Here is a 14,122-nt window from a genome sequence, read left to right as displayed (position 1 = left end):
AGTAATAAAATCATATTACAGAAAAATCAAGAGGAAAAATTACCCAGAATCCCTTACCACTTAATATAAAAACTGTTAATATTTTAATATATTTCCTTCCCATCTTTTTAAATTTACGGACATACTTTTAACACCAGTGGGACTGTGCTGATTATGCACTTTTCAAATTACAAATGTTTTAATTATAAGAAAATAATATAATCGTATTGCAGAAAAATAAAGGAAAAGAAAAATATCCATAACCCCACCATTCAATTATAATCGTTAACATTTTAGTGTATTTTCTTCCAATATTTTTTCTATGCACATATAATTTTAACAATAGTAGGAGCATCTGTTTATGCAGTCCATTAACTCTAAACCTATATTTAATTACAAGAATAATATAATCATATTGCATAACATAGAGAAAAGAGGAAAAAAATACCTCACAAGCCTACCACCCTACTGACGCTGTTGTTGGTTTGGTGTTTTCCTGACCATTGCTTCATTATCCATATTCATACATGGTTGGAAACATAGTATTTAATTTTCTGCTCTTTGTGCCCTTTGCAACTTGGCATCATATTTATGCAACTTTGTACCCAGTGGGTTTTTTATTTAATATTTTGTTGTGAACATTTCCTCATGAATAAAAGAGTTCATGAAATCAGATTAAAAAAAATGTTTTAGTGTCAAGGTACCAAGGGACACTCCCTCACCATGGACACTTAAATTGCTTTCTATTTTCCACTAGTATAAATGATTCTGATCCAAAGGTTCTTGAACAAAGACTTGTGCTTTTTAATTTTTCCACATACCTTTTGAGTATACGTTTCTGGAGACCACTCTGTATGTTTACATATAGGTTGTCCTGTAAAAAGTCTTTTATTGGTCCCTAATTTACTCGTGTTATAAGGCTCAGATAGCCTTGGGTTCTGAAAGGTGGGATTTTGAGAAGAAACCTGCATTTTCCTCTTCCTCTTCTTCCTGAGTTTATAGACCTCCTTCATCCCCTCTCAGCCGGGTTTTTAAATTCCTCAGTCAGCAAGTATTATTGAATCTGAAATGTGTGAGCTAAAGAAGGCCTAGGAGGCCAAAGGAAAAGAATCAGAAGGCACAGCATTTGCTGACTATTTACTCCATAGCAGGCACCAATCTCAGCTTTTCCTTTGATCCTTGCAACAAGCGCACAGAGTTGCTACCATTTTAATCCCCGTTTAACAGATGGGAAGATTGAGGCCCAAAGAATAAAGCCAGTTGGCTTAAGATCATAGAGCTAGTACCTGGCAGAATAGGGATTTAAACCCGGGCGGACTTAGCCCTGAACCTGTACGCATGACCATAGTTTAGATACCCCCTTACCCTCCCAGGCAGCAAAGTGCAGGGGTGAAGGTGAGGGCTCTGCAGTCAGCCTAACCTGGATTCAAACACCGGGCCTCCTGGCTGTGTGAATTTAGGCAAATCTCTGGGACATCGTTTCACCTTTGATAAGCTCTACCTCGCAGGGCGTGGGAATCAAATGAGATGATGGATGCGAACATGCCAGGTCCACTGCTGGCACACATAAGGTTCTTGGTGGGTGATCATCCCTGTCCTCTCCTCGGTTCGCGAGCTCGCGGTCTAGTTGCCAAGTTGGAGATAAGAGTTCAGCGGAGAGCTCTGAGCTCGGCTGGAACCGACTGGAAAGTCAGTGATCCAGGGCTTATTTGCAGAAAAATGCAAATGTCTCCTTTGCTCTCTCCCTGCCTCTGCAACTAACCTCCCCTTCCATCTGCCCCCCAATGGAAAGGGGGGGCTTTTGTGCTCCAAAGCCAAGTGCTAGAAGCCCCTCTCTTTCCTGCTCCCCAGGAGGTGGACAGTGGAGATGACAGGAAGTCACCAGTAGGGAGACCCTTTCTGGCATGTGGGCACAGAAAATGTGACGGAGGGCGCTCCTTTTTCTGCCCTTCAATGGTCCGGATGGGGGAGGGGGCTGGCTGTTGAGCAACTGCTCCGGAGACACTCCAGAAGCCGAGATGAACATATGCCTCTTTCTAACAATTGGCCTGGGAGCCATCCAATAGATGGAGGGCGGATCCGCTACCTCCCGGATCCGGAGCCTGCAGCGGAGACGCGGCCGAGGTTTCCAGACCCGCTCCAGAGCGGGGGTTGAGAAGGAGGAAAAGTCGGAGGTCCAAATTAGCAAAACAGAGTTCGAAAGTCCAGGGTCGCTCACATCAGGCAAACAGCAAGATGGCTTGGGGGTGTATTTCACATGCAAACTCTGTAGGGTTTTAGGGTCCCGGCACATCCCGCCTTTTATCAGAAGGAAACCTGGCACTTTGTACAAAGTGAGAAAGTGCAGCCATGGTGTGTGGGATGTGGTTTGTGTTGGGGCAGGGTGAGGGGAAGGAATGGAGACAGCAAGGTAGCTTTGGAGGCTGGGGAATGGGTTTACTTGGTGTTCAGAGCCCTCAGCCCAGCTTCCTCTAGGCTTCCAGTAAGGGCCTTGATCTGTCCCTCTGTTTGCTCCCCATCTTTAGGTAAACCGGTCAGTCCAACAACAAACAGAACTTTGTTCAAAGAGCAAATGCAGGGGGTACTTAAAAGAGAGAGAGAGAGAGAGAGAGAGAGAGAGAGAGAGAGAGAGAGAGAGAGAGAGAGGGAGGGAAAGAAGAAGGGAAAAAAGGAAAAGCCCTTTAGGTCTTCAAACCAGATTAAGAAAATAGAATACATAGTGAAAATAACATCATGACATTCCCTCCTCCTTTTTTTCTTAACATCAGAACTTTTTTTTTTAAGGACATGTTTTATAAACACCGGAAACTGAATAGCTGTTGCTGAAAGGGAGTTTGGTAGAAGGGTAATCCTGGTGGCCTTCTTGTAAGAGGTGAGCTGGGAACTTGGCCACAAGGAGCATGAACTGAAAGAGAAGATTTGGATCTTTTTTTTCCAAAAAGATTTGTGAGATATCATCCTAACCCAAGAAAGATGTGCTCCTAATGCAAAATGTTATTCTTGTCACCTGGGAGTGATTATATAATCATAATCAAATAACCTGACATACTGGGAGGGCAGGAGGATTCCCGGGGAGTCCTGGGGCAAGCTCTTCATACCCTGTTGCCTGTTCTTGGCCTTTTGGCTGAGATTCGTGAGCTGCACCTGGCCCCACGATCCGAGACATTACCTCCACGTCGCAACCCGTCAGCCTCCTTCAGTCCTTGGATGACCACAAGAGTGAATCCCTCGACCCCAACCACAGCTCAGTCCTTCGAGGAAAGCCACGGCTGCGGGCTGGATAGGCCCTGAAAGCGGATCTGCCGAGAATCTGGCAACTTTAAGGGAAAAGGGTCTCCCGCCTCCCAGCCTCGGCCCTTCAACCAGGGAGATGGTGCAGCCCAAAGGGGACAGACAGGCTCTGAGAAAGCCCTGCAGAAAACCCAAACCATGCCCCTCGAGCCCCCGCTCCGGGTGCGTCCCCCTTCCCCGGGTCATTTCCTGAACCTATAGCTCTCCCCCCAACCCCTTGAAGCCTGCTCTGGCCACCCTCTAGATTTAGGTCAGAAAACAGACACTAACAGCTCTCCCTCGCCTCAGCGAAATTACTAAGTGGAATTTATTGGGCAAGTCCATGCAGGGCGGTGGGGAGAGACTGTGCCCCGGGCCCGGGCCCCCGCTCGCTTTAGAAGCGCAGGCGTCGGCCGGGGGCTCTGGGCTCAGGGTGCCCACGGCCTGGGCCCGTCAGCTGCACCTAGGGAACCGTGGCCGGTTCCCGGCGCAGCCGGACCCGCGGGGCTGCTCGGACTCCGTTCCCCAGCCGGCCCTTCGCTTTCACACGATCCGCGGTGACTGCACCAACTCGAGCGCCTTTAAAGGGCCACACACGCCAGCCGCCGCTATAAAATGTTCCCAGCGGCACAGCTGCAGAAGGGGCACCGCTAAGCTGCCGAGAGGAGGCTCGCTCTACCCGGCTGCCTGCCCACCGCCCGCTGGCGAAGGGTCGTTCCTGGCGAGGAGGAAGAGGGCAGAGGAAGGCACAGCACCCGCTCTGGCCCTCGGTGAGTATCCAGTTCAGATTTTGCCACCAACTCGCCCACGAGCCAGGACATGTGCTAATAATGCCATAAGCCGGTTATAAAGACGTGGAAATTGGGGGGAGCGAGAAAAAGGGGGAAAAGGGTCTGTCCTTCCTGGGATTCCTAGCCGAGGCCAGTCTGCTGCCGTGTGCGTGTGCGTCAGGGCTCTCCGGGCGGCTATGGGGGCTTGAGAGCCGGTTCCCCCGCGCCGGGAAGGGAGCGCGGTGGCCGCCACCGCCCCGGAGTCAGGCGCCGAAGCTGCGGGCGGGCGGGCGGGCACGGGCGCGGGCCGGGGCTGCTTGGCGCGGCACGGTGCGGTGCGGCGGCGGCGGCGGCGCGGCGCGGCGGTGCGGGCTTTTCCCAGGCGCCCCGGGGTCGGGTGGCACTGAGCGCGACCGGCTCGCGGCGGCGGTGGCGGCGTGCGTGCCAGGGGCTGGGGGCTCCGCCGCTGCGCCCGCGGCTCACCCGGCTCCGCGCTTCCCTCTCCCCAGGGCAGGCGGCTCCACGGAGGTAAGCCGGGCCGCCGGGCTGGGCGCTGGGCTGGGTGGCGGGGCCAGAGACTCCAGTGGAGCGGGCGCAGGGAGCGGGCGGCGAACGGGCGGGCCGGGGGGCTCTGGGAGACTTGTTTTCTGTTTGAAAGCTGCTCTGCTGGGGGCGGAGGGGCCGCCGCCCGCCCGCCAGCCAGCGAGCCGGTTCGCTCGCCAGCGCGCCCGCCTGCCGGCCAGTCGGGCCAGGCGCCCGCTTCTCCTGGGGAGACGGCAGCACCTTTTCTCCCTGCGCCCGCGCTTTCTCCAGCTTGGCTTCCACCGATTTTGCTAATCGCCCGGACCGCATCTGGACGCTCCGGCTCCGGGGCTGCACAAAGCTCAGGTTTCCTTTGGGGGCTGGAGGCGAGAGGGGCTTTTCGGGCCGAGTTTCAGCGGAATTGCGGGATGGAAGTTAGCGAATTCGGGCAACTTGCCTCTACTATCGGGTCGACCTCTGCTCTCCCCCACACTCACGCCCACACACACACGCACACCCACGCACACACCCCTCTCCCTATAAACGCTGGCGGCGGGGCCGGGCAGAGCACGGAGTCCCTGCCTTGCCGAGCGCCGGACTTGGAGGCAGACAGACCTGGCCGCGAATCCCGGCTCTGCCACTTTTTAGCGCTGTGACCTTGGGCAAGTTACCTAACCTCTCCGAGCCTCTCACTCTTCTCATAGCGGGGTGATAGCACTGACCATAGGCGGCTTGGCTAGGGGATAGGATCAGCCCGCGGCCAAGTCGGGTGCTCAGCGGGCGCTCAGTAAGTGTTGGTGAGGCGCGGGAGTGGCCGCCGCCGGCGCCGGAGTGCGCCCCCGCGCGCGGCAACACCGCGGGGCCCTAAACTCGCCGCTGAAGCCGAGACCCCGCGCCCCTCCCCGCTTGTCCATCTTGTCTCTACGATCGGTTCCTGATGCGGCACGCGGGAACGGACGCTCGGGGCCCTGGTGGTCTGGGTGCTCGCGTCTACCGTGCAGGGATGCTCCCAGCCGCCCCCAGTTTCGGCGGCTCCACCTGGGATGTGGCGAGGAAGGCGGCCGAGCTGTCCGCCAACAACGGGCCTTTAGTTTTCAGGTGGCGGAACTGACTGGTCTGGTTAGAGCGCATCCAAGCCAAGCCGCAGTACTGTTTGGATTTTTAAATTTCTCCTTCTGAGTGAGAAAATAGCAATCGAGATGGAGCCATCCGGTTGGTGCCATTTTAACTTTTGGTCCCCCAACAGGTCAAAGACGCGGCCCTCCCCACCTGTCTCTCCCTTTTCTTCTTCCTCTCCCCTTCCCATCCCCATCTAGGCGGGAGGGGGCTGCTGGCCCATGGGAAGGTCTGTGACGAAGGGCGGGCGGCGGGACCGGGAACTGGTGGCCAGGGCCGCGAGGCACCGGCGGGCGAGGAGGCACTTGTTGCTCTGGGTTGCCCAGCCGCTTCTTGCAGCCGTTTCGCAGTGGTCAGCTCGCGGCTGGCAGAGCGGGTTGGGACGTTTCTGCACTGCCAAGTTTTGCCTCCTAATGGGCTGGGTGACACCGGCGAGACAAAATCGGGGAAGCAGGGGCAAGGATTCCGAGCTAAATGCTACTGCGTCTTCAGACGGATCCAACAACACTTACTGAGCGCCAAAGGAGCACAGACCCAGGCCGGGGGGTCAGGGCTAGTGGAGGGGGAGGCGGTAACGGGAGGCCTCAGATACGAATGGAGACAGGGTCTTGCCTAGGGGAGCTCACAGCCTGAAGGGGGAGACATGGTAAAATGGTCTTCCCCGGGAAGCGATATCAGAACAGAGGTACTTTTTTCTCATTCTCTCTTTTTTTCTTTTTTCCCTCCTCTTTCTGTTTCTTTTTGTTGTTGCTGCTGCTGTGGTTTTTCTTCTTTTGTACATGGAGTACTGGGAGGAATAAAGAAGAAAGACTGAATAGGAACAGGAAAAAATGGGCAGCACCCCCCCCACACACACACACACCCCAACATTTTTCTTAGGACACGAAAATTGCTTGATACTGAAGGTGCTGGGCTCTTGAAGACAACATACATTACATTCCTTGTTTTGTGATCACTGGCTTGAAATATTCCTGGTTGCCTCAGAAAAAACAGGGCTCCAATCAAGCAATCCTGGTGGATCCAGCAACCGATTTTTTTTCATGTTTTCTTCTCCCCACCCCTTTCTTCCTTTTTCTGTTTTTTTTCACCTCCCTCCCCTACAAGTGGTGCAAAGATGATAAAGAAATGTAGTACGTGGTCACTTTCTAGAAGTGTCTGAGCAGATTCTTAGTGACCACTGGGGGGAGGGAGGTGTCACAGAATTCTAGCCTTGTTGGGAAGATTAGAGACTCTTTAAGATCCTGAAAGATTCCTTGGGCCAAGAGGTATTTATAAATATGAATTCTCCATTCTTCATTCATCACGAAGACTGGAATATGGGGCTTAAAAAAAAAAGCTTCTGAGAAAATAGCTAAAGAGTTGTCAGGTTTTTTTATTTTCTGGCTTGAGGAGATTCTTTCCTCCTCATCCCTTTATCCTATCCCTTGGCATTTAAACTAGGGGATCACTTCTGCAGGAGCTGCTTGAATCATTCTAGGTATGAGGACTTGGCCAGCGGTCAGGTGAGGCATGTGGACATGAGAGTGCTGGATCCTGCTCCCAGAGCCACTTCTACCTGATGGGAAAGCCATTGAACCTCTGTGCCTCTTCCCTCCGGGAAGAATTATGCCCACTTGTAAATACAGATGAATGTGGCTGGGCTCAGAGCAAGTGTCCGGAGAAAGCCAAGTGCTGCCGGGGCTGACATGAAGGGGGCTTGCGCTGGAGGAAATTGAGACATGTCCTAGCTGCTCTCTGGCTGCGCCAGAGCCCCCAGATTACCTCATCAGCCTGGCTTCTCTTACACAAAACCATGTCTGAGGCAGGACTTTGGAACCCTCAGCTCATTTGCTTTGGGGGGACCTATTCCTCTTCTAGGTGTTCCTCACCACTCCTTCCCTCCTGTCTCCCAGTTCCAGTGGAGGCTCCTGTTCTCCAGCCTGAATGCCAGTGGCCCACTAAGACAGTATACTACTTACTCAGGGGCATTGCTATCCTCAGAATCAGGAACAGTGCCCCCCGCCCCAGATGGGGCTCTGAAATCACTTGCATGAGGAAACAGCCACATGTCATCCCCTCTTGGTGACAAGAGTAGCTCGCTGCCTGGGCAGCACCTGGCCAAATCAAGCACCTTTCCTGCCTTGGGCAAAAGTTCGAGCTGGATCTCCTCCCGCTGCTCAGGTGGTCTCTGGTCTTGTCCAACCTGTCACCATCCTTGCCTTGTAGCTGTGTGGAGTTATCCTGCTTTGGGCTTTGCTAGCACTTTTCTTGGTGAATAAAGCCCTTGCCCTTATTACCTCTTCTCCCTCACAGCACCACAGCTCCAGCTGGCAGCAACACCTCCCACCAATTTATCCAACTTCTGCCAAGGCTCTGAAATGCCAACTATGTCGAGGCCTGCACTTGATGTCAAGGGTGGCACCTCACCTGCAAAGGAGGTAACTTTTGCCATTTCACAGGCAGAGACACAGGAGCCTGGAAAGACCATCCGGCCTGGGGCCATGTGATCGGGCCTCCTGGCTGTGGCATCTGGTGTTCTTTAGCAGACAGGAGACAGCGGGGCTTTCTCTGGGGAGAAGGAAAACAGCTTCTACCTAAATATGGTCACATCGAACCCACTAAGGGTATTGAAAGATGGTGGGGAAGGGGGCAGAGAAGTAGAATTGGACAAAATTCCATTGAAGAGGTGAAAGTTAGGCTGAAAAGAGGTCCCCTTTGTGGAATGGTGAGCTGAAGGCGGGACAGGGGTGGGGATGGAAGCAGTGAACTCATTTAGAATGGTGGGTGCCCAGCATGAGGACTTAGGCCTGAGCACAGTGCTCAGAGCCATAGTAGCAAAAGGATACTTGAACCTAAGGAGATAGGACAGGAGCCTACCTCTTCCAAGGGCCTCTGGCTACCTCACCATCACTAACCCCCAATGAAGTGCCTTCCTGGGCCTGATGAATGGTGAGGGATGAAGCCAGGGTACCATGCTGTGCCTGTCTCTATCTTCTAGGATGCCAACCAAGAGATGAGTTCTCTGGCCTACTCTAACCTGGGGGTCAAAGATCGCAAAGCAGTGGCCATCCTGCACTACCCTGGGGTTGCCTCGAATGGAACCAAGGCCAGTGGGGCTCCCGCTAGCTCCTCAGGATCTCCATCTCCAATAGGCTCTCCTACTGCCACCCCTCCCAATAAACCCCCACCCTTCAACCTGCACCCCACCCCTCACCTGCTGGCCAGTATGCAGCTGCAGAAACTTAATAGCCAGTATCATGGGATGGCCGCCGCCACTCCGGGCCAACCCGGGGAGGCAGGGCCCCTGCAGAACTGGGGCTTCGGGGCTCAGGCGGGAGGGGCGGGGTCACTCTCTCCCTCTACTGGTGCCCAGAGCCCTGCCATCATCGACTCGGACCCGGTGGATGAGGAGGTGCTGATGTCGCTGGTGGTGGAACTGGGACTGGACCGAGCCAATGAGCTTCCGGAGCTGTGGCTGGGGCAGAATGAGTTTGACTTCACGGCAGACTTTCCGTCTGGCTGCTGATGCCAACTGTTCCTAAAGATGGAGGAATAAAAGCCACCAATTCTGTTGTAAATAAAAATAAAGGTTACTTACAAAGAGATAGGCTGGCTGGAGGTGTTCTTTATTGAGATCTACAGGGGTATGGCATGGTCTGCCCTCCTTTTAGCAATCCTGAGGCCCAGGGTGGGCTTGCGGGTGGATGGCTGGGCTGGATGGGAATGGGAATGGGGAGGACTGGGGCTGGGGTGGGGGGCTGCTGCTTACTGAACTCCTGCTGCCACCTCCACCACCACCAGCTGTCATCTGATCTTCAGGGGCCCAAGTACCTAGCCTCACAGCCCAAGACCCCAGCAACACTGTCCTATTCAAAGTTGATGATGGGCTGGTTGGGGACATTCTTGAAAGAAACACTGATCCAGACCCTTCTTCAGCCTCCTCGCCACTTGCACATCCAGTCTGTTCACATGACACATGCTTCACCCACTCTAGAAGCCACCCGCACCCACTCTCTAGCCCCAATCCAGTTGTTGCATTGAGGCCATTCCTTTGCCTTTTTGCCCACAGGCAATAGGTATGACCGAAAAAGGATCCTATGACCTGGGAGCTCAGATTTCTCTGGAAAATTGCAAAAGCTATAGATCATTAAACTGAGATTCTAGGTGCCTTCAAGTCCCTCAGACGGTTGCTCAATCCCAGCCTCCATGCCTGGGACACTGAGCTGATCTGATTGTCCCCTAACTCAGACCTCCCTGGCCCCACACTATTTGGACAGCCTATTTCTCTGGGCTGGCCTCTCCATCTTAGAGATACAGATCAGGGCTAAGCTTCACAAGGTCAACATTTGGGGATACAGCTGTTGCCCTTAGATTAACTGCCAAGGAGGCAGGGCTTCAGAAGTGTGCCAAGTGACAAGACAGTAGCATTGAACTGGATCCTGGCCTTGAGGTGCGGGGGGGTGGGGGTGGGGGGAGATGGGCCTTGGGGCTGGTGTGGAATCCAGCCCTGACCTCATATTGACACAAGCCAAAGGCCTAGAGATTCTATCCACATTTCAGATTGCCAGAAACATTCTTCCTTGGACCTTGTGAAACTAAGCAGCTTTTCAGGCCTAGCATCAGGCCTGACCCCTAGCAAGCACTTTGGAAGGAGCCCACCAAAAGAGGCAATGCATAGGACTCACCACTCCCCGGGCACCTGCTCTGGGCCAGGCACTCTGCTAGGCATGGGAGCATAAATTAAAATACGTGATCCAATCTCCTGGTGAAAAGTAGAAACTCTACAGATAAAGCTAAAGTACCCTTTGACCAGCTCTCCCCCTCAATCCTGATCGCCTCTTGCCCTCCACAGAGACAGCGACTGTTTATCTGTTTGTGGTGTATCCTCGCTGGCCTTGCTCTGTGGCTTTGCACAGACTTATCTACCCACAGAAACAATTGGATTTCAAAACAAGACCAGAGTCAGCCAAGGAAAGAATGAGTGAGGGGGAAAGCAGTTATATGAAAGCAGGTTCCTGAAGGGGAGGGACTGCACTAGCTACAAACCAGGAGTTCAGCACACAAGGCCATAGAGCCCTAGTGGGTATGGGAGGAGGTGGCTTGGAAGAAATTTGCAAGAGGCAGGGTGCAAAGGGCCCTCTGGGCCAAGTGGGGAGTGTACATTTATTCTTGGTACCACCAGCCCTGTGGCTTGTGGAGCCTCTCAGAAAGTTTGTAGAAAAGCAAAGAATGAACCAACTTTGATTTTTAGGATGATCCCACTGAAGGTGGATGGTTAGATTCATCTAAGACTGCAAACAAGGAGACATGGTGTTGGGCTGCAGAGGCAGGGTAAGGGTGCGGGGTGGTCATTGTTTATTGCTGGAAAAGAGGCATGAGCAGGGGAATGAATGTCACAGAGTATGGTCCAAGGAAGGTAGGGAAGTCTTGGCCTCTGCACCACCATTTCATATTCAGATCTCTCACAAGACTAGACACATTCATTAGGTTACCAGGAGATTCCTGAGTCAACTTCAAGTCTCATCCTAGGACAGGCCCCGGGGACTAGGAAACAGGGTTCCCAGATGCACACAGGTAAGGAATGCTGCCTATCCGCAAGGAGCTTGTGGCCTGGGAACAGATGGGGATGCGTAACCAAGAGAGCCCAGGAGCTGTGCTGCTCCCTGGGGACAAATGAGGGGGACCCTGGCCTGCTCTCAAGGAACTCCCAGTCCGGTAGCAGAGACAACCCTAGTCTCAAAGGATGAATAGTATTTCCATAAGGCAGCAATTCTGGTGAAGGACTGAGGGGAGGACATGGCCTTCAAGCACAGGGAACAATTGGAGCACAAATGAAAAGATAAAATTGGGACATAGTGTAAACCAGAACCAAGCATTAAGAAAGCCCATGGCTTTTTCAAGGGAAGGCAGAAAGTTGACTTCCTTAAAGTGTAGAGAGAAGGTAAGTTGTAATCAAATCTTTCAATCATTTCTACTTTATTCCACAGGCGACGGGTGTATCATTCTACAAACATAGACTGAGCGCCTACTACATACCAGGCACACACTCAGCATCAGGGCATATGCCGTGAGCACATTGCCCTTGCTCTCATGAAGCTTGAGTTTAGCAAGGAGATCAACAATGGTCAAATAATCATGCAGATCATTAAAACCATAAATCATGAGAAGTGACAGGAAGAAAAGGTACATGTACTATGAAAAAGTGTCATGGTGGCGGGGGGTGCTTGATTTCAATTGCAGTACTCAAGAGGTCTTCTGAAGATTTTGAATAAAGGAGAGTTGTGGTCAGAGCTTGCATGAGGAAAATGAATCAGGAGACAGTGTGCATGACAGATTGGAATTATGATGACAATAGAAATCTGTTACAGTGGTCCAAGCAAAAAGGAACAAAGACAAGAAATTAGTCTATGATGAAAAAGGAGAATTTCAATGGAGAGTTGTTGTTCAATGAATGGAGAGCTTCACTTTAATAAGGTAAAAAAGTTCTAGAAATCTGTTGCACAACAATGTGATAACACTACTGAACTGCACACTTAAAAATGGTTAAGGTGGTCAATTTTTTATTGTGTTTTTTAACCACAATTTTTTAAGGTAGCATTGCAAAGTAGAGAGGAAATGAGGGATTACTCAATAAATGGATATACTACCTCATACTTAACACCAAAATGAATTCCAGATGGACCAAAAATTGAAAAATAAAAAATGAAACCATAAAAGTGCTAGAAGAAAATCTGGGAGTTCCCACTGTGGCTCAATGGGTTAAGAACCCAACATAGTCTCTGTGAAGATGCAGGTTCAATCCCTGGCCTTGCTCAGTGGGTTAAGGATCTGGCGTTACTGCAAGCTGTGTTATCGCTCACGAATGCGGCTCAGATCCGGCCTTGCTGTGGCTATGGCATAGGCTGGCAGCTACAGCTCCAATTCGACCCCTAGCCCAAGAACTTCCATATGCTGCAGGTGCACCCATGAAAAAGGGGGAGAAAAAAGAGGGGATTTAAAACGAAAATGTTGATATGAAGAGATCTTTTCAAGAATGACACAAAACTTGGAAGCTATGGAAGAGACTAATATATATATATATATATATATATATATATATATATATATTCAACTAGATAAAAAGTGTATGGCAAAATAAAAGAAATATAAAAAAGGTAAAAATCAAAAGACAAACAATAAGCTTGGGAAAATACCTGCAACTCATTGTGAGTATGGAAACAACTCTTACAAATCAGGACATTAAAGACCACCAACCCAATATAAAAATGAGCAAATAATATCATAATGAAATAGAGAAAAGACATTAAAATGACTTTAAAACTTATCAAAAGATACTCAGACCCACTCATACAAAAGAATTTTTTTTTTTTTTGGTCTTTTTAGGGCCGCACCCACGGTACATGGAGATTCCAGGCTAGGGGTCTAATCGGAGTTGTTGCTGCCAGTCTACGCCACAGCCACAGCAACTCAGGATCCAAGTTGAGTCTGCGACCTACACCAGAGCTCATGGCAATGCCGGATCCTTAACCCAGTGATCGAGGCCGGGGCCTGAATCCACAACCTCATGGTTCCTAGTCGGATTCATTTCCGCTGCGCCACAATGGGAACTCCTTAAAGAATATATTTTAAAACTACACTAGGGGACTTCTGATTTCAGAATAAGATGATGTAGACTCACTTTTCCCTGTTCCTTGACTTCGAATAGACTTATACACTCTAGAAATGATTCAACAGATGATGACAAAAGGACTCTGAAAGCAGGAAAGTAGGCAAGGAACTTCAGGACTTGAAAAATGACAACATGGTCCATTTCCTCAGGTTTTTTTGGGGGATCTTCCATACACCCCTAGACTGGGTGTCAAAAAGTCCTACAACCTCAAACTAACAGCTACACACACACACACACACACACACACACAGAGAGAGAGAGAGAGAGAGAGAGAGAGAGAGAGGAGAGAGAGAGAGAGAGAGAGAGAGAGGAAGAAAGGAGAAGCCCAAAAGAGACCTGGTGGTGAGAACTAAGCCCTGCTCTACAACCAGAGTTCCAACAGGTGATCCGATCTTACTTGTGAGGCAAAGCCCTGGGCTGTCTCAGTCCCCACTCCAGAACTGGGACACCAGCAGGAAGCCTGATTTGCCTGCGGTGGTAGCATTAGCAAAGCCCTGTATCTTCCTACTCTCCACTGAATCACTGGCATATGGAGACCCAGGTATAGTGGCTTCAGCAACTTCCTCCTCCCCTAGAAGATCGCCCAGCAAAAATGAGCAGCTCAAGGAAGTGCCTTCTGCCACTGCAGACTGCACTAGCAAAGATGAGAGAGCCCTGTGGACAACAGAATGAAACAGACAAAAATAGCATTTCAAGGGCTTGGAAAACTAAGCTGTCGTTGAAACTACAACCCACAGAAGTAGACCAGAGCATACATACTAAACCTAAACAGGGTGACTGCCTACTAAAGTAGATTGAAATGGAATCAAGAGTCTTC

The 14,122-nt window shown here is 51.0% G+C and overlaps 1 protein-coding gene across 15 annotated transcripts; it reads left to right on the top strand.

Annotated features, from left to right (window-relative positions):
- The first annotated feature begins 3,566 nt into the window (after nucleotides 1–3,566).
- CITED1 (Cbp/p300 interacting transactivator with Glu/Asp rich carboxy-terminal domain 1) lies at nucleotides 3,567–9,241 on the top strand. 15 transcript variants are annotated; one of them, XM_047765505.1, is made up of 6 exons: nucleotides 4,074–4,191; nucleotides 4,529–4,547; nucleotides 4,833–4,907; nucleotides 5,633–5,753; nucleotides 7,950–8,074; nucleotides 8,635–9,241. In XM_047765505.1, the coding sequence occupies exons 4-6, from the start codon at nucleotides 5,741–5,743 to the stop codon at nucleotides 9,160–9,162; spliced, it is 666 nt and encodes a 221-aa protein (XP_047621461.1). In that variant the 5' UTR covers nucleotides 4,074–4,191; nucleotides 4,529–4,547; nucleotides 4,833–4,907; nucleotides 5,633–5,740; the 3' UTR covers nucleotides 9,163–9,241. The 15 variants fall into 15 exon arrangements, with proteins under 15 accessions (XP_047621457.1, XP_047621461.1, XP_047621463.1 ...); XM_047765507.1 differs by lacking the exon at nucleotides 4,833–4,907 and having other exon boundaries at nucleotides 4,074–4,185; XM_047765506.1 differs by lacking the exon at nucleotides 4,833–4,907.
- The last annotated feature ends 4,881 nt before the right edge of the window (nucleotides 9,242–14,122 follow it).

This window comes from Phacochoerus africanus, chromosome X, assembly GCF_016906955.1.
Source record: "Phacochoerus africanus isolate WHEZ1 chromosome X, ROS_Pafr_v1, whole genome shotgun sequence".
In the NCBI taxonomy this organism is placed as follows: domain Eukaryota; kingdom Metazoa; phylum Chordata; class Mammalia; order Artiodactyla; family Suidae; genus Phacochoerus; species Phacochoerus africanus.
Note: the sequence above shows the minus strand (reverse complement) of the source record. Positions and strands in the feature narration are given on the sequence as shown.

Excerpts from the sequence above, each read along its gene's own strand:
- CITED1 (XM_047765501.1), top strand. The coding sequence starts at position 3,593 with ATGCAGGGCGGTGGGGAGAGACTGTGCCCCGGGCCCGGGCCCCCGCTC. Across the intron at positions 4,020-7,949 it reads AGCACCCGCTCTGGCCCTCG|CACCACAGCTCCAGCTGGCA; the intron begins GTGAGTATCCAG and ends TCTCCCTCACAG. Across the intron at positions 8,075-8,634 it reads GCACCTCACCTGCAAAGGAG|GATGCCAACCAAGAGATGAG; the intron begins GTAACTTTTGCC and ends TCTATCTTCTAG.